The sequence below is a fragment of the Neoarius graeffei genome, chromosome 1 (genome assembly GCF_027579695.1).
Source record: "Neoarius graeffei isolate fNeoGra1 chromosome 1, fNeoGra1.pri, whole genome shotgun sequence".
In the NCBI taxonomy this organism is placed as follows: Eukaryota; Metazoa; Chordata; class Actinopteri; order Siluriformes; family Ariidae; genus Neoarius; species Neoarius graeffei.
Window position 1 is genome coordinate 3,398,877 of NC_083569.1, and position 20,377 is coordinate 3,419,253.

Consider the following 20,377-nt stretch of genomic DNA (forward strand, 5'->3'; position numbering starts at 1 on the left):
TTCCCGGCGCTTGGTGAGGCCATGACAACCGGGAAAAGGAAGTACATTTTCACGCATGCGCATATTTCATTTCCGCATTATTACTATCGTATAGCACGGCTGCAAAAACTGCCGTGTGACCGCAAGTGGGGCTGCACCAGTGCTAACACGCTTCTCTCTAGTAAGCAGGGTTGTGGCGTGTGAACGCTCCACAAAATGTAAGATATATCGCAACAAAATACATCGGTGCAGCATCGATGCAAATATGTGCCGTGTGAACACCCCTATAGACACAGACAACCATTCACACCTACGGTCAATTTAGAGTCACCAGTTAACCTAACCTGCATGTCTTTGGACTGTGGAGGAAACCGGAGCACCCGGAGGAAACCCACGCGGACACGGGGAGAACATGCAAACTCCGCACAGAAAGGCCCTCGCCGGCCACGGGGCTCAAACCCGGACCTTCTTGCTGTGAGGCGACAGCGCTAACCACTACACCACCGTGCCGCCCCGGCGCCTGAACAATAAAAGAAAAACTTAATTGCGTGAACTCCAGGTTGGTTACAAGACGACGCTAGGGGAGTGAAAATAACAGTGCTCTCGTGTTATTCTTGATGCTCAGCCGCTATCAGTCTTCAACGCCTTCCTGAAGGGGAACAAAATCCGAGTTGATCCATGTGAACTAACGTAGCGAGCTGGTGGACTATTTAAAATCAAAGAGATAAAGAACGAGAAACAGAGCCGAATAAAACGCTCAGTGATGAGACTGACTGAGTAGCTTGCTGATTTTGGGATCACTGTTATCGTTATCAAAAAGAGTTTCGATGCGTTGCTAATATTTCCACAAGTGATTTTTTTTAGTGAAACAGATCATCATTAGTACTGCATTACTGCCACACTTTCTTTCTTACTGATTTGCAACTTTCAGGAACGTTTCACTTTCGATCATTTCCTTTAATATTAACATGTGCGAATAAAGGATTTGTTGAGGTGCTTTCTTTCTTTCTTTCTTTCCTTCTTTCGTTGGTGCTCCCTGTGGGATCTGGATGCACTCAGCCTTGTGATATAAAAACAAAAACTTCTGCAAAAAAAAAAAAAAGTCATTAAAAATTGATCATCAGCGTCGTTGCTGTGTTGCCACGACCTGAATCGCAATGAACAATTTATAAGATGACATGGTCAGGCTGCGGGGGAGGGGGAGGCATTTTGGTTTTTTCCATCCTTCTCAGTAGGAGCAGAATAATTATTCGTGGTGCTACAGTACCTTTCAGGGCCGCTGCAGAGTTTCTTTTCCAAAGGATCTCTTGTGCCACTGACAAACTCTCAGAAAAGAATCAATACACACTTCTGATGCGATTTTTACTCCATCAAAGCGAGAGTTTCTGAAGAGCTTTACGTTATATTTTATTCATCATGTGCTGATCCTGACGGACCTTTTTTTCCCTCCTCTCGCACTTCGTTCCAAACGTAATGTGCACCGAGTGAGGGTTTGATGGCGCACATGGCAACGCTACAGCGGACCTGAAGAGTCCAACTAGTGTCCGTCAAAGCAGAAATAACGACTGGACAGAAGAGTCCGGATTAGAATTCGAGGAAACATGTGTACGGTAAACTTCCTAATAGCTGATTGGTCCCTAAATCTGCACACATGTATAACCTCTCGACTTGTAGCTAATGCTATTTTACCTACAATCATTTACAATTATTTTGCTAAAACTACAGTGGTGCTTGAAAGTTTGTGAACCCTTTAGAATTTTCTATATTTCTGCATAAATGTGACCAAAAACATCATCGGATTTTCACACAAGTCCTAAAAGTAGATAAAGAGAACCCAGTTAAACAAATGAGACAAAAATATTATACTTGGTCATTTATTTATTGAGGAAAATAATCCAATGTTACATATCTGTGAGTGGCAAAAGTATGTGACCCTTTGCATTCAGTATCTGGTGTGACCCCCTTGTGCAGCAATAACTGCAACTAAACGTTTGCGGTAACTGTTGATCAGTCCTGCACACCGGCTTGGAGGAATTTTAGCCCGTTCCTCCGTACAGAACAGCTTCAACTCTGGGATGTTGGTGGGTTTCTTCACATCAACTGCTCGCTTCAGGTCCTTCCACAACATTTCCATTGGATTAAGGTCAGGACTTTGACTTGGCCATTCCAAAACATTCACTTTATTCTTCTTTAACCATTCTTTGGTAGAGCGACTTGTGTGCTTAGGGTCGTTGTCTTGCTGCATGACCCACCTTCTCTTGAGATTCAGTTCATGGACAGATGTCCTGACATTTTCCTTTAGAATTCGCTGGTATAATTCAGAATTCATTGTTCCATCAATGATGGCAAGCCGTCCTGGCCCAGATGCAGCAAAACAGGCCCAAACCATGATACTACCACCACCATGTTTCACAGATGGGATAAGGTTCTTATGCTGGAATGCAGTGTTTTCCTTTCTCCAAACATAACGCTTCTCATTTAAACCAAAAAGTTCTATTTTGGTCTCATCCATCCACAAAACATTTTCCAATAGCCTTCTGGCTTGTCCACATGATCTTTAGCAAACTGCAGATGAGCAGCAATGTTCTTTTTGGAGAGCAGTGGCTTTCTCCTTGCAACCCTGCCATGCACACCATTGTTGTTCAGTGTTCTCCTGATGGTGGACTCATGAACATTAACATTAGCAAAATGTGAGAGAGGCCTTCAGTTGCTTAGAAGTTACCCTGGGGTCCTTTGTGACCTCGCCGACTATTATGCGCCTTGCTCTTGGAGTGATCTTTGTTGGTCAACCACTCCTGGGGAGGGGAACAATGGTCCTGAATTTCCTCCATTTGTACACAATCTGTCTGACTGTGGATTGGTGGAGTCCAAACTCTTTAGAGATGGTTTTGTAACCTTTTCCAGCCTGATGAGCATCAACAACACTTTTTCTGAGGTCCTCAGAAATCTCCTTTGTTCGTGCCATGATACACTTCCACAAACATGTGTTGTGAAGATCAGACTTTGACAGATCCCTGTTCTTTAAATAAAACAGGGTGCCCACTCACACCTGATTGTCGTCCCATTGATTGAAAACACCTGACTCTAATTTCACCTTCAAATTAACTGCTAATCCTAGAGGTTCACATACTTTTGCCACTCACAGATATGTAATATTGAATCATTTTCCTCAATAAATAAATGACCAAGTATAATATTTTTGTCTCATTTGTTTAACTGGGTTCTCTTTATCTACTTTTAGGACTTGTGTGAAAATCTGATGATGTTTTAGGTCATATTTATGCAGAAATATAGAAAAGTCTAAAGGGTTCACAAACTTTCAAGCACCACTGTAGCTACACACAGCAATTCCTCATCAACACACACGCCTCCTGAGAAACCCCTCCGTACTAAAGAGGTCCGATAAGATAAAGTCCCAGCTTCACCTCTGACTGTTACAAAGCGCTGGCACTGGAGCGCCTTCCAACAGCGCTGCAGAAAAAGAAAACTTTATCAGATATTGCACACGTTTCGTAATCCATTTATGTGGAGCATCCACTGTACGAGTCCCTGTGATTGAGCTGTTGCTATAGAAACGAGAACGTATCAGAGCGAGTGCGTTAATATAAGCCTGTGTTACTGTCAGAGCTGCTGTTAGAGAAAACTAATCAATGCCTTCTGACCAATCAGAGCGCACAATACAGGAGTGTACTAGAGGGAAGGGCGCTGCTCAGCTCTGCTGTAAAATGGGCTCCATCATTTAAATACCAGGAACTTTTATCAGTACCATTATCAATGGTAGTACCAGTACCATTACCAATGTTAATACCAGTATCAATGTTAGTACCAGTACCATTGTTTGTATCAATACTAGTATCAGTACCACTACCAATGTTAGTATCAGTACCAGTACTAGAATCAGTATCAAGGTTAGTATCAGTACCAATATTAGTAATCAGTCCCAGTACTATCATCAGTACCAGTGTTAGTATCAATACCAGTATCAATGTTAGTACCAGTACCATTGTTCGTATCAATACTAATATCAGTACCAGTATCAAGGTTAGTATCAGTACCAGTACCAATATTAGTAATCAGTCCCAGTACTATCATCAGTACCAGTGTTAGTATCAATACCAGTATCAATGTTAGTATCAGTGCCAGGATCAATGTTAGTACCAGTACCATTGTTCATATCAATACTAATATCAGTACCACTACCACTGTTAGTATCAGTCTCAATACTATCATCAGTACCAGTGCTAGTATCAGTACCAGTACCATGCTTTCGTCTAAAGCGGGGAACAGGGGCGCTGCGCCCTCTTACTGAAATGCCGATTGAACCCCAAGTCACACTTAGGCCATGCACTTATATGCTACTGCACAACATGCAATCTTTCTCAAAACGATCTTTTCTCCGTGAAAACATCCCAGCAACACCACGTGACAATGTGTCTGATCATCAAATACGTTATAATTACTCCAAAAATATTCCAATCACAGTAGATACACCGTCAGACAGTGCAAAAACGATCTGAATTGGCGTTTTCCAGACCGAGGCGCCGTGTTGTTTACTCGTCGCAGCTGCTCTCGCGAGATTCAACATGGGTTACATACGATACAAGGTCAGCTGACTTGTTGAGCGAGATTTCTCGAGACTGAATGACCTTTCACCCATCGGCACGGGAGCTTTTGACAGAAGTAGTTCGCGAGTTGTTTTTGTTGACACTTGGGCATTTAAAGACGTCATCCCGCGGCACGAAATGGAAGAAACCCAAAGACTGTCCGGGGCAGAAGATGGCGACTTCTTCTTTTTTCTGTCACAAAGCGGATAAAGATGTTTCCGATGGCGAGATCGCGACAATCGAGGGATCGGTCCGTGCCGCCGGTTCCGGGGCCTCACTGAAGGACACGCCAACCAAGCGCTGGAGCCTATCCCAGCTGACTACGGGTGATAGGCGGGGTACACCCTGGACAAGTCACCAGGTCATCACAGGGCTGACACATACATTCACACTCACATTCACACCTACGCTCAATTTAGAGTCGCCAGTTAACCTAACCTGCATGTCTTTGGACTGTGGGGGAAACCGGAGCACCCGGAGGAAACCCACGCGGATATGGGGAGAACATGCAAACTCCACACAGAAAGGCCCTCGCCGGCCACCGGGCTCGAACCCGGACCTTCTTGCTGTGAGGCGACAGCGCTAACCACTACACCACCGTGCCGCCCTTCATTTGAATTTGAATTATAAATTTTAATTTGAATCATGAGGAATTAGTATTATGGGTAATTTGAATTATGAGGTATTAGAATTTCAATTAAGTGTTGTGACAAAGTTTTATTTTCTTTTTCAAAGTTGACAAACAATTTGTGACAATTTCCCTCTCAGATAGCCTCAGAATGTCCCATTGTAGCCTCAATTTTTCAAAGGCTTCGCACGGCGGAAGGGGGGGGGAACCCCCCCTTCTGGACCATATCCCCCACCCGAGCGCCCTCATACTAAAGTTTTCTAGAAAAATCCCTGCAGTACTATCAAGTACCAGCATCAAGGTTAGTATCAGTACCAGTATCAATGTTAATATCAATGTTAGTAGCAGTACACTGCAAAAAATAAAAATCTTAGGAAGTTTGTCTATTTTCAAGTCAAAACATTGAGCCACTCTTATTATAAGACATAACTGCCCAACAAGCGAAACCTCATTTAGCTAGAAAGGCTAGTTTTTAGACAGTCCATCTTGAAAATCTTTAATGTCTTGAAAAAGTCTTATTTGGAGCACCTTTGAAAATAAAACAAGTTTTTTTTAAAACAAGTAAGTACATTTTGGACATTTTGTCAAATGCGGTTCATCTTGTTTCAAGAAAAACAAACAAAATGTGCTCATTTTGGGAATAAATGAACTTTACTGAAATCTTTGAATCTTTCATTACAATCCAACTCCACCTTACAGATCCTAAGTTTACTGCGACTGTTTTCTCAGTCATTCAGAGTGAGCTCCTTCTAGATGCTGTACAGACTCTAGACCAGACAAGTGCCTTCAAAAAGCCTATGAGTGAGTGGAGGGTGTTTTAGTGAGGGCTTTTTGGAAAGCTGGGAGTTAAGTTCAGTGGGTTTTTTGTGCCTGATCTTGTAAACCCCTCGTACACATGAATAGTCAGTCCCCCCAAAATGCACTGTTGCTTTGGCGTTGTGTAAGCACTGTAAGTCAAAATGCGTAGACTTTTTTTTTTTTTGGTGCCTGAGGTCCTGGGGAAGTGGAATCTTAAGAGATGTTTTAATGTTTGAATGTTGAAATGGGAAAAAAAATAAACTTGTTGCAATGCTACACGTCTCGTCAACTTGATTCAAGATGGTCTCTGGTCTCATATCTAGAGTATTTTACTAATTACAGGTCACAAAAGGAGAATCTTTTAAGCTAGCAATGCTTAGTTGTAGAATTTAACAATCCTAATATTAGTATATTTATCTTAAATTCAGTTTTTACTGCTAAGACTTTGTCATGAATTTAAGTGAAATACCCTTAAAGGTCCCATGGCATGAAATTTTCACTTTCTGAGGTTTTTTAACGTTAAAATGAGTTCCTCTGACCTTCTTAAGTCACCCCAGTGGCTAGAAATTTCATAAACCAAACTATGCCCAACATTTGAGAATGTCGCGTCAAAACGGCGCGTTGATAAACTCTTCCCTTTACTACGTCAGCAAGGGAGATGATCCCCACGCCCCCCCTCTGGATTCCCACCCACTGTATGGATTGCCCCGCCCAGCTCAAAAGTTGCCACCAAACATGGAAGTTGCGCTGTACATGGATGTGACGACACAGAAAAGAGTCTGTTTTTACTGGCGACGGGAGAGCCCCTGAAGACGCAGTGGCTTCATTTTATTTACTCCAATAATACGCCGTCGAGTCTACCTAAGACGGTGTATGTTTGTCGGAAGCATTTTCCTGAGGAATGTTTCCACAACTTGGGACAGTACAGGGCAGGTTTTGCACATCAACTGTCACTGAAGCCTGGGTCCGTACCAAGCATCCCTGCCGCATCAGCCACAAACACCGAACAAGTAAGTGTAGAACTGTTAAGTGGTTTTGCCGTGTTTTAAAATCGGTGCCACGTTAGCCTTGCAATGGCTACATTAGCTGTGCAGCTAACCGCTTCCTGCAGTTAGCCAGGTACTCTGCGCTACAAAACCAAAAAGCATGCAGCATGCTCTGTTATAATAGCCAATCAAAACAGTTTTTACAAAGACACCCACATTCTTTTTTTAAGTCACTCGTTCATTTTATTTGTTTGTTTGTTCAGTAAAAACCCAAACATTTGTTGAATTTATTTTATTTCCTCGCGTCGCACCTTAAAGACGTCAGCGCGCGGTATTTTTCCCTTCGCGGTTTGTTCCTTCTCTCTCGCCATAGTCAGACACCCACATCCGCTTGTTCTGACCCACTGGAGGTAGCGTCACAGTGCTGTTAGCCAATCAGAGGTAACACGTTTACATGTCATGAATATTAATGATAAGACCCGCCCCCACCCTCTACCCTTCCCCGCCTCCTGCTTCTCATTAGCAAAACGACGCACTGGGAAAAGCGCTGAAATGGGGCTTTCTCCCAGGAGGCTATAGCCGAATCCCATTTCACCCCTTGGACATACCCCTTGGCCCTTCCCCTCCATTTTGCGCGTTCACGTGAAGGGGTAGGGGTATCCCAATCCCAGTTAACGCGGAGGGGTAGGGGAAGGGGTAGGGCTTCTGTACCCCTCCAAACGGAGATTTTCCTGGAGCTGACTCCGAACGAAGGGGTTTGAGTGATTTCCCACAATGCCATGCGGATTTCAGCGAGATTTCATGCGGATTTCAGAAAGATGGCGGTTCCCGCGGCGAAAGATTGTCATAAATGTATTTTCTCCATTATTTACGTGTTTTAAGTTGTTATCCAGAGGAAACACGCCGCTTGATTCGCTTTCGAGCTGAGAATGAGCAGCGATTTCTGAAATCCAAGCTGCTGCTAAAAAGCTTTGGGAGTGAGTATTGTTTTCGGTTGCTTGACTGCGTACGTTTTGTTCTGTTATTCTCGCTTTTATTGTTTACATGAGTGTTCTGACACCTCATTCTGTCGGATGTGGTGCACGAAGCGCCAAAGATATCCCATTCAGTGGTGTTAGTTAACAAATCACACCCTGCCAGCAGAGATTTCTGGTTCTGGCTCTGACTGTAGCGGCTGGTCGCAGCCAGTGACGCATTTGGTCGCATTTTGCTAACGTAAACGCTGACGGAGGTACGCGATGACGTATGCGATCGTTGAAGGGCTATCCCAATACGTAGGGGTTGAATTTCAAGCCCTATCCCTTGTAGCTCAGTTTCAAGGGGAAGGGCCAAGGGGAAGGGGTAGGGGTAGAAATTAGAATTGGGATTGGGCCTATATCTACGTGCCGAGGGTTCATTTCGAGAAAGGCTGCGGATATAACATCCGGAAACCTCCACGAGCCCGTTTAAAGCATCAACAAACCACCATGCCATGGGACCTTTAAAATGAAATAAATAAAAATGACTCGAATGGCTAAATGTAAGAAGTACGATCTTGTTATAAGAACTATTTTGATTATTTTGAGTTAATCAGATCTCGCGTAATAAGTTGCCCAATCTTATTTTGGAATTATTTCATCTAAAAACAGGTTAGATTTTTCATCTTACTTTAAGAAATCTCACCAAGTCAAATTTGACTAGTTCCATTGGCAGATTTTTTTCACCTGATTCAAGCAAACATGCTTTGTTTTAATCTTTTATTTCTTATTTTTGAAAGGCCATTTTTTGCAGTGTGGCATCTTATGAGCTGTCAGGATCTTCTGTATTGTGGCAAAAGCTACCTTGGCTATTCTTCTGTTGATTTCATCATCGCATTTGCCATCATCAGTCAATTTTTTTTTTTACCCAAGGTAGATAAAGTCCTTAACTTGCTCGATTACTATGCCATCCATTGTGATGTTAATTTTTGGTTTCTCGGTTCTTTTGCCGATAACCATAGTTTTCGTTTTCTTGGCATTCATCCTCATGTTGAAAAGTTTTCCAATTTCATTCACTTTATCAACCATGGCTTGTAAATCTTCTTCACTGCTTCAAGCAGCACAGTGTCATCTGCATATTGCGGATTGTTTATCTGTGTGCCTCCGATGTTCGCTCCTTTTGAAGTTTTGAATTTGTCTGAAAATGTATTTCGTGTATAGATTGAAAAGACTGGGCGAGAGTACACAACCCTGTCGGACTCCTCTTTTGATCTCGGTTGTATCAGACATGCTCTGCTCAAGCTGGACGGTTGCCCTCTGTGTCCAGTAGAGGCCAGCAATAGGTCCGAGGGCTTTACCATTCATTCCCATCTTATCCAGGCATTTGATCATTTTTTCATGATTGATTCTGTCAAAAGCTTTTTCATAATCTGTGAAACAGGCATACACTAACACTAGTACTGGTACTAACACTGATACTGGTACTAACACTGGTAGTGGTACACTGCAAAAAATGGCCTTTCAAAAATAAGAAATAAAAGATTAAAACAAAGCATATTTGCTTGAATCAGGTGAAAAAAATCTGCCAATGGAACTAGTCAAATTTGACTTGGTAAGATTTCTTAAAGTAAGATGAAAAATCTAACCTGTTTTTAGATGAAATAATTCCAAAATAAGATTGGGGAACTTATTATGCGAGATCTGATTAACTCAAAATAATCAAAATAGTTCTTATAACAAGATCGTACTTCTTACATTTAGCCATTCAAGTCATTTTTATTCATTTCATTTTAAGGGTATTTCACTTAAACTCATGACAAAGTCTTAGCAGTAAAAACTGAATTTAAGATAAATATACTAATATTAGGATTGTTAAATTCTACAACTAAGCATTGCTAGCTTAAAAGATTCTCCTTTTGTGACCTGTAATTAGTAAAATACTCTAGATATGAGACCAGAGACTATCTTGAATCAAGTTGACGACATGTGTAGCATTGCAACAAGTTTATTTTTTTTCCCATTTCAACATTCAAACATTAAAACATCTCTTAAGATTCCACTTCCCCAGGACCTCAGGCACCAAAAAAATAAAAAATATACGCATTTTGACTTACAGTGCTTACACAACGCCAAAGCAACAGTGCATTTTGGGGGCACTGACTATTCATGTGTACGAGGGGCATACCTGTCAACTTGGAGGTTTGAAAAAAAGGGATATTTCCCAGATTTTTAACTCAAAATAAGGGAAAATTTCGGAAAGTCATACCCTTCACCAAAAATGGGTGTGTAGTTGAATGGGGGGCAATTTTCTATCTAGTATTTGTGATTTCCTGTACTCTGGTGCATGTTGGTGATAGCCAAGACCCAAACTCAATATGCTTATGGTTTATAGAGTGCATTTGTGAATAAACTATACATTTATTTTTATTTGCTTTCAGTGGTACCAGTTATTTCCCAAATTAAGGGCTAAAATACGTATCTTATGTTAAAATAAGAAAGGTCGTTATATAACCAGTCAATAAATTCAATTCCATTGCAATTTATTATGGCTTTACCATAGTCATGGCCTCGGAACACTAGATAGATGGATGGATGGATAGATAGATAGATAGATAGATAGATAGATAGATAGATAGATAGATAGATAGATAGATAGATAGATAGATAGATAGATAGATAGATAGATAGAGTAATATAAAATATTAAACCAAGAGTGATTTAAAATGGGTAAGTTTCAGATAGAAAATAAAATAGACAATGAGTGGATAAAACAGTTAATACACCAATTAGTTTACACTAGGCTATTTATGAGGTCTTAGCCAGGACATACTTAATGTAAACATGTGTAGCTGACCTTTGATTATTTGGGAGGCTTTCGTTTTCCCCATGGAACATTTCTTTGCGATGGAAGAGTCTGGGAACATTCCAGCCACGCACTTGTTGAAATCATCAAAGAAAGAGAGGCTAATGTTTTTCTTAGCTATTAGCATCGCCATCTTCACCTCAGACCTTATCAGTGTTGCCAGATACTGCTGACGTTTTCCAGCCCAAAATATGTTCAAAACCCGCCAAAATGCACTTGAAACCGCCCAATCTGGCAACACTGGACCTAATCACTTGTTCAGCCTCACCTCCGTACGTAGTTATGTAATTACTGATGCCTGAGAGGGCGGGGACGTGAATTCATGGCCCAACTTCCTGCTGTAAACTCCTGTCAGAGGCGCGTCATGAATTCTGGACCTACCGACTTTTTTATATTGTGAAAATACGGGACTTTTATATAATGTCAAAATACGGGATATTTTTGGGAAAATAAAAAAACGGGAAGACAGCGGGAAAGAAGCCAAAATAAGGGATTTCCCGGGAAAAATGGGAGGGTTGACAGGTATGATGAGGGGTTTACAAGATCAGGCACAAAAAAAAACCAAAACACTGAACTTAACTCACAGCATTCCAAAAAGCCCTCACTAAAACACCTCCACTCACTCAGCCTTTTTGAAGGCACTTGTCTGGTCTAGAGTCTGTAGAGCATCTAGAAGGAGCTCACTCTGAATGACTGAGAAAACAGTCGCAGTAAACTTAGGATCTGTAAGGTGGAGTTGGATTGTAATGAAAGATTCAAAGATTTCAGAAAAGTTCATTTATTCCCAAAACGAGCATACTTTGGTTTTTTCTTGAAACAAGATGAACCGCATTTGACAAAATGTCCAAAATGTACTTACTTGTTTTAAAAAAAACTTGTTTTATTTTCAAAGGTGCTCCAAATAAGACTTTTTCAAGACATTAAAGATTTTCAAGATGGACTGTCTAAAAACTAGCCTTTCTAGCTAAATGAGGTTTTGCTTGTTGGGCAGTTATGTCTTATAATAAGGGTGGCTCGATGTTTTGACTTGAAAATAGACAAATAAACTTCCTAAGATTTTTATTTTTTGCAGTGCGTTAACAAGGAAACACATGCTTCAGTGTTCTGTATGGTCAACACTGATGTACGGTGCTGAAACATGGACTATAACACCTAGGATGGAATAACACCTACAGGTCAGCCTTTGAAACGTGGACATACCGGAGAATGCCAAGAATACCCTGGACGGATAAAGTGTCCAATAATGAAATACTAAACAGAACGGGCATTACTAAAAGACTGATAAAAATCATACAGGTAAAGAAACTGGTACTTTGGACACACAATACGACATAATGCTTTATTGATGGGAAGATCAATGGCAAGCGGGGGAGAGGGAGAACAAGCACAGTGTGGACTGGTCTCAACTACATAATAGAAGCGACTGGAGGACCCTTACATCCGACCCTCAAACCGAGGATGGAACCTGATTATGATGACGACTAGTCTTAGTATCAGTATCACTACCAATGTTAGTACCAGTACCAAGGTTAGTATTGATACCCATACCAATGTCAGAAGCAGTATTAGTACCAATAACCAAACTGAAAGAAGGTGTCAGCGTACTGAAGTCTGCCTGCAACACCTGGGAGCTGACCATAAGCAAATCCAAAACAGAGGTAATGCACGTACAGTGCGATCAGTCCCCCGCCATCACGATCGATGACCATCCACTAAAGCGTGCACACACGTTTACGTACCTTGGTGGCAACATGTCAAATGATGCAACCCTCGACCCCAAGATCCCACATCAAGTCTCTGGCGCCGCAGCAGCTTTCAGTGCTTTGCGTACTAGGTGCTAGAACAGGAGAGGCCTTAGCCTGTCAACTAAGTTGACAAGGTGATAGTCCTACCATCTTTCCTCTATGGTTCCGAAACGTGGCCAGACTTTAGTCCACCACATCCGCCGTCTGGAAGTTTTCCACCAGAGATCGCTCAGACAGATAATGAACATCAAGTGGTGGCAGCATGAGACCAATGGCAGGGTCCTCCACCGTGCCAATTCTACTACCATCGAGACCGTGCTTTGAAACAACAGACTATGCTGGCTCAGCCATGTGGCACAAATGGATGACTCTAGAATACCAAAGTAACTGCTGTTCAGTCAACTTAAGCAGGGCAAGCGCGATAAGGGTTTCCAACGCTTACATGGACAAGACTGTGCCAAGGAGGACCTGCGGCTCTTCGGCATAAATGCCGATTGATACCAGATTGCGCTGAATCGCAGCGCCTGGCGGGCCGCTCTCTCGTCAGGAAACGAGCTCTGCGAGGCCCGCTTCCAGACGAAAGCAGCCGAAAGACAAAAGCGTCAATGACTGAGGGCGTCCAAGGGTCCCCCATCGTCATAACATGACGGGGACCGTAACACATAACACCAATGTCAGAAGCAGTATTAGTACCAATAACCAAACCAGTGTCAGATTGATACCAGGAAAAAATGGTGGACTGAATTCTGAATATCAGAAAAAACACATCGGATATGACTGGAATCAGAACGATGCTGAAACCCTGAGTACTGTGTATCGGTGCCAAAAGAAAAGTGCATATGGCTGCATCACTACACTGGAGAGATGAATATTTCTCGGCTAAAATTTAAACCCATCCACGAAAACAGTGTAATATTTCTTCCTCAGCTTCCCCAACACGCCACATCTGACCTTTTCACTGACGGACAAATTTCTGTCAAGCTGCTTTATGAAAATATCTATTCTCAAATGCACGATGAATAAAAATGACCTGAAAAAGTACCAATACTCCACTCGGGTTAGATCATAAAAACAGAGACGATTTAAGAGTTCTTCAGGAGTGGTGGATCTCCTGCACTTTTTTTTTTTTTACTGTGGTGTCCTTGTGGTTCTGATATCACGGCAGCACTGGTTTATACAGAGCTCCACTGAAACGTATCGCACGGCAACTCTGTTATAAATGCAGTGCTAAAGAATAAATAAGAAAAGAGTGATATGGAGAGCGCCAAGCAGAAGTGGAGAGCTCTGTAGGACCCTGTGTGGAGGAGAGGATGTGATTACTGCTTCATTACCGATCCATCATCGTCATGTGGAAAATGTAGAAAGAGTTTTTAATCAAGGCATGTCATCTCCCTTCTCCTTCTCTCCATCTGAGGCTGTCTCAACTGAGACCTCGCAACAAGAGTTACGTAACCGGACCACATCTACACAGGATATTACAACCCCGATTCCAAAAAAGTTGGGACAAAGTACAAATTGTAAATAAAAACGGAATGCAATAATTTACAAATCTCAAAAACTGATATTGTATTCGCAATAGAACATAGACAACATATCAAATGTCGAAAGTGAGACATTTTGAAATTTCATGACAGCAACACATCTCAAAAAAGTTGGGACGGGGCAATAAGAGGCTGGAAAAGTTAAAGGGACAAAAAAGGAACAGCTGGAGGACCAAATTGCAACTCATTAGGTCAATTGGCAATAGGTCATTAACATGACTGGGTATAAAAAGAGCATCTTGGAGTGGCAGCGGCTCTCAGAAGTAAAGATGGGAAGAGGATCACCAATCCCCCTAATTCTGCGCCGACAAATAGTGGAGCAATATCAGAAAGGAGTTCGACAGTGTAAAATTGCAAAGAGTTTGAACATATCATCATCTACAGTGCATAATATCATCAAAAGATTCAGAGAATCTGGAAGAATCTCTGTGCGTAAGGGTCAAGGCCGGAAAACCATACCGGGTGCCCGTGATCTTCGGGCCCTTAGACGGCACTGCATCACATACAGGCATGCTTCTGTATTGGAAATCACAAAATGGGCTCAGGAATATTTCCAGAGAACATTATCTGTGAACACAATTCACCGTGCCATCCGCCGTCGCCAGCTAAAACTCTATAGTTCAAAGAAGAAGCCGTATCTAAACATGATCCAGAAGCGCAGACGCGCAGACGTCTTCTCTGGGCCAAGGCTCATTTAAAATGGACTGTGGCAAAGTGGAAAACTGTTCTGTGGTCAGACGAATCAAAATGTGAAGTTCTTTATGGAAATCAGGGACGCCGTGTCATTCGGACTAAAGAGGAGAAGGACGACCCGAGTTGTTATCGGCGCTCAGTTCAGAAGCCTGCATCTCTGATGGTATGGGGTTGCATTAGTGCGTGTGGCATGGGCAGCTTACACATCTGGAAAGACACCATCAATGCTGAAAGGTATATCCAGGTTCTAGAGCAACATATGCTCCCATCCAGACGACGTCTCTTTCAGGGAAGACCTTGCATTTTCCAACATGACAATGCCAAACCACATACTGCATCAATTACAGCATCATGGCTGCGTAGAAGAAGGGTCCGGGTACTGAACTGGCCAGCCAGATATGACAAAAAAGACCTAAGACAGTTGAGCAACTAGAATCCTACATTAGACAAGAATGGGTTAACATTCCTCTCCCTAAACTTGAGCAACTTGTCTCCTCAGTCCCCAGACGTTTACAGACTGTTGTAAAGAGAAAAGGGGATGTCTCACAGTAGGAAACACGGCCTTGTCCCAACTTTGAGATGTGTTGTTGTCATGAAATTTAAAATCACCTAATTTCTCTCTTTAAATGATACATTTTCTCAGTTTAAACATTTGATATGTCATCTGTGTTCTATTCTGAATAAAATATGGAATTTTGAAACTTCCACATCATTGCATTCCGTTTTTATTTACAATTTGTACTTTGTATACGTACAATGGAAGGTCATGATACACTGACTTCACAGAAGTGTTCAGTGCTAGAAAACTTCAGACCTGGACCATTTTAGCTGTTTATAATCCACATTGCTGTGACTTGTAACTAGCATAAACGCGTTTATACGTACTGTCACAGTGTTTCGAGTGTCAGAAAGACGCTCGACACTGAGCGGCCACTTTAATAGGAACTTCTTGTTGATTCTAAGATCCCTGTTCTCGGCTGCAGGAGCGGAACCCAATGTGGTGTTCTCTTTCTGTTGCATGTGGAGATGCTTTTCTGCTCACCGTGGTTGTAAAGAGTGATTATACGAGTTGCTATATCCTTCCTGGCAAAAAAGCTCGAACCACCTCGAATCTGTCCATTTTCCTCTGACCTCTCTTATCAACAAGGCGTTTGTTTCCACCCACAGAACTGTCGTTCACTCACTCACTCAATGATGTTTTTTGTTTTTCGCACCATTCTGTATAAACTCTAGGAGACTTGTGTGTGAAAACCTCCGGACATCAGCAGTGTCTGAAATACTCAAACCTGCACCCATGCCACAGTGAAAGAAAGTCACACTGAAGGGCTGGCTGATTAGAGAACTGCATCAAACAAAACAGCGGGTGGCTGGATGTTCCTAATAAAGTGGCCGGTGAGTGTATAATCATCAGTTTGTTTCACGTGCATCCAACACCCCACGCCTGATGCTCCAGCTTTGAGCCAGAACCGATTGCTCATAATTGTTCTTCATGGAGTCGTTCTATTTTATCTCGTCTCTGAACGTCAAGTCGCAGTTCCCAATTAATCCCGCCTATTAGACCCACTTTATCAGCATGGCCACTCCAAATATAGCCCCCTGATTCCAACAGCTATTCTCAGGCTGCTCTTCCGTCTGCGCATAAACCCTAATCATTATCATCAGAGACCTACTTCGAGCGTGAGAAGCAGCTTGGGACGACGTGATAAGCGTGCCTTCTTTTAATCACACAGCTTTTTTTTTTTTTTAAATCCTGTTCCAGGCGTTCCAGAAATCTCTTCAAGCCCTCCCTCACTTTCTTCGTTTAGCATGAAATAGTTAGCATGAGAAGACAGGTCAAGACTGGAGAACGGTGAAAACAAGGTCGATTAGAGCCGTGATTAATTGATGGTCTGAACATTAATCAGTGAGTAACAGATGAGGCGGTTTGGGTTAATTGATTTTAATAGCTAGGAGGCGCAGGTTGCTTTGCTTTGGCTGTGACAGACAGGAGTGCGAACTAAAGAAGGGAAATAAAGAGCCACGGTTCAGTTTTCCATCTGTGCAGATTAACGTGCGGGTGCTCATATGGAGACTCTGAAATCCCGTGGAAAAATTTCAAGTGTAAATAAATATAGTCTATTTGCAGGATGTTCAGCTGCTCACCAAGTTTTAGGGATGAGTTTCTTCTCTATAAACACTGGGGTAAATCCACCTCAGATCACCAGATTTCAGAAAATGTTCCCAACTGACCATCTCTTCATTAATATATGCACAAAATATCAAGTTGGTATCTTGAACCAAACTATATTTATTAAGATATCAAACACGCCATGTTTCACCACAAACAGAAATGTAAAATACAGAGCCACTGTACTTAAAATACAATCACAGAATTGTATCGGAGAACTAATATTTGTACGTATGTCTACATATTCAGCTTATCTTTATTCTGCAAGTTTTTCTACAATTTAAACAAACTCCAGTGTCAGTAGAAGCAAAACTTCAAAACAAATACTGTCTACTTGAAGAGTTTGAACAATGTTTCGAACTGCAAGACAACCCGTCACTCATCCCCACGACCCGGCACTCATCCCCACCGCCCCCGACCGCCAGATGACCCGTCACTCGTCCCCACCACCCCCGACACAACCCGTCACTCGTCCCCGCCACCCCCGACCGCCAGACGACCCGTCACTCGTCCCCGCCGCCCCCGACCGCCAGACGACCCGTCACTCGTCCCCGCCGCCCCCAACCGCCAGACGACCCGTCACTCGTCCCCGCCGCCCCCGACCGCCAGACGATCCGTCACTCGTCCCTGCTGCCCCCGAGACGACCCGTCACTTGTCCCCACCGCCCCACGACCCGTCACTCGTCCCCACCGCCCCCGACCACCAGATGACCCGTCACTCGTCTCCGCCGCCCTCGATCGCCAGATGACCTGTCACTCATCCCTGCTGCCCCCAAGACGACCCGTCACTTGTCCCCACCGCCCCACGACCCGTCACTCGTCCCCACCACCCCCGACCACCAGACGACCCGTCACTCGTCCCCACTGCCCCCGACACAACCCGTCACTCGTCCCCGCCGCCCCCGACCCCCAGACAACCCGTCACTCGTCCCCGCCGCCCCCGACCCCCAGACGACCCGTCACTCGTCCCCGCCGCCCCCGTCACTTGTCCCCGCCGCCCCCGACACAACCCGTCACTCGTCCCCGCTGCCCCCGACCGCCAGACGACCCGTCACTCGTCCCCGCCGCCCCGTCACTCGTCCCCGCCGCCCCAACACAACCCATCACTCGTCCCCGCCGCCCCCGACCGCCAGACGACCCGTCACTCGTCCCCGCCGCCCCCCAACCACCAGACGACCCGTCAGTCGTCTCCGCCGCCCCGATCGCCAGACGACCCGTCACTCGTCTCCGCCGCCCCCGATCACCAGACGACCCGTCACTCATCCCTGCTGCCCCCGAGATGACCCGTCACTTGTCCCCACCGCCCCACAACCCGTCACTCGTCCCCACCGCCCTGACACAACCCGTCACTCGTCCCCGCCACCCCCGACCGCCAGACGACCCATCACTCGTCCCCACCGCCCCGACACAACCCGTCACTCGTCCCCACCGCCCCAACCGCCAGATGACCCGTCACTCGTCCCCGCCGCCCCCGACCGCCAGACGACCCGTCACTCGTCCCCCGCCGCCCCCGACCGCCAGACGACCCGTCACTCGTCCCCGCCGCCCCCGACCGCCAGACGACCCGTCACTCGTCCCCGCCGCCCCCGACCGCCAGACGACCCGTCACTCGTCCCCGCCGCCCCCGACCGCCAGACGACCCGTCACTCGTCCCCGCCGCCCCCGACCGCCAGACGACCCGTCACTCGTCCCCGCCGCCCCCGACCGCCAGACGACCCGTCACTCGTCCCCGCCGCCCCCGACCGCCAGACGACCCGTCACTCGTCCCCGCCGCCCCCGACCGCCAGACGACCCGTCACTCGTACCCGCCGCCCCCGACCGCCAGACGACCCGTCACTCGTCCCCGCCGCCAGATGACCCATCACTCGTCCCCGCCGCCCCGAGATGTCCCGTCACTCGTCCCCGCCGCCCCGAGATGTCCCGTCACTCGTCCCCGCCGCCCCGAGACGACCTGTCACTCGTCCCTGATTGCAATATCATTAATTACTCATCCCCCACTGCACAATAAGCAATCACTGAGCCCCACTGCATGAAAACCCATCACTCATCCTCACTCTAAGACAACCCATCACTGATCACCATCACACAATAAATCAACCACTAATCACCACTGGACAATGACCCATCGTAAATCACCACAGCACAACAATTGGTTGTCCATTATCACTACAACATCCAATTGCTATTCCAATCAACACGCCGCCTTGGTCAATTAACCAATCCCAGATCATCACTGGGCGATAACCAATCACTGATCCCCACAGCCCAGTGACCGACCAATCAATCAATCACTGATCCCCACAGCCCAGTGACCAATCAGTGACAAAGACCGTACCAAAAAACCCACACAAATCACAAGTTGTTCATTCATTCCGTTACGGTTGAAACGTTTACTTTTTAAACAGTAAAATAAAGAACCTATTCTACACCTTGAGAACACGCCCCTCCTGCGAGTAACGCGTTTGATATGCAAATGACCTTTTCGAGAGTACACAAATTAACGTATTAACGACGGTTCGCCACTTTCTGCGCATGCGTCAAGCGACTTTCCAGTGAAAGAAAGAGTTCCAAGCAACAATGTGTGACGATATAAAAATAAAACTCATCATCCGGGTCTCTGTCCGCCAAGAAACCTCGTTATAGTGTGCGTGTGTTCCGTCATTTTACCGACTGAAAGAGAAGGGGTGTGTGTGTGTGTGAGACGGAGAAGGAGGTGCTGGTGAATCAGACATGACCGCTTGTTCTGTTCTGTTCCTACCTGCTGCTGCTGCTGCTGAGGCGCTTTAACCGGCGCGCTGCGCTCCTTAGCCGAAGTCATGGAGACCCTGAGATGTGAGGAGGATAAGCGGCTGCTTCAGGCGGAGAGAGAGAGAGAGAGTGTGTGTGAGAGAGAGAGTGTGTGTGAGAGAGAGAGAGTGTGTGAGTGAGAGAGTGTGTGTGAGAGAGAGAGAGAGTGTGTGTGAGAGAGAGAGAGTGAGAGAGAGAGAGAGTGTGTGTGAGAGAGAGAGAGTGTGTGTGAGAGAGAGAGAGAGATGGACGGGATTCGGTGCTCGCGGCCGTTACCGACGCGTCTCGAGCTGAAATGGAAAAGTGCGCGTGGGCTCGCGCTTGGTTGCCTAGCAGAGCTGCGCGTGAGAGAGCAGAGGTGCTGTCGGGGGGCGGGGCCAATTAATTCCCGCTCTTTTTTGGAAGCTCCTTTTTCTCCACAGGAACTGAGGGCTGTTTCCGCCATCTTTCTTTCTTTCTTTCTTTCTAAATATGGACTACACACCTTATTGAAGGGAATGTGATCACAATTTGTGTCCATTTATAAACTTTTAGGTCACACTTAAGGGTTGTTTTACAATCAGGGTACAAAGTTTGTGTCACAGGGGTCCAAAATTCAAATAAAAAAAAAACAAACAACTATCAAATCTG

At 44.9% G+C, this 20,377-nt stretch overlaps 1 protein-coding gene across 1 annotated transcript in view; it reads right to left on the minus strand.

The window, feature by feature from the left end:
• Positions 1–20,080, minus strand: part of dpp6b (dipeptidyl-peptidase 6b) — a 178,119-nt gene extending 158,039 nt beyond the window's left edge. Inside the window, exon 1 of the mRNA XM_060928201.1 lies at positions 19,719–20,080. Within this exon, the coding sequence (XP_060784184.1) occupies positions 19,719–19,778 (60 nt within the window). The 5' untranslated portion in view covers positions 19,779–20,080. The remainder of the gene's footprint in view (positions 1–19,718) is intronic.
• Between the last annotated feature and the right edge of the window lie 297 nt (positions 20,081–20,377).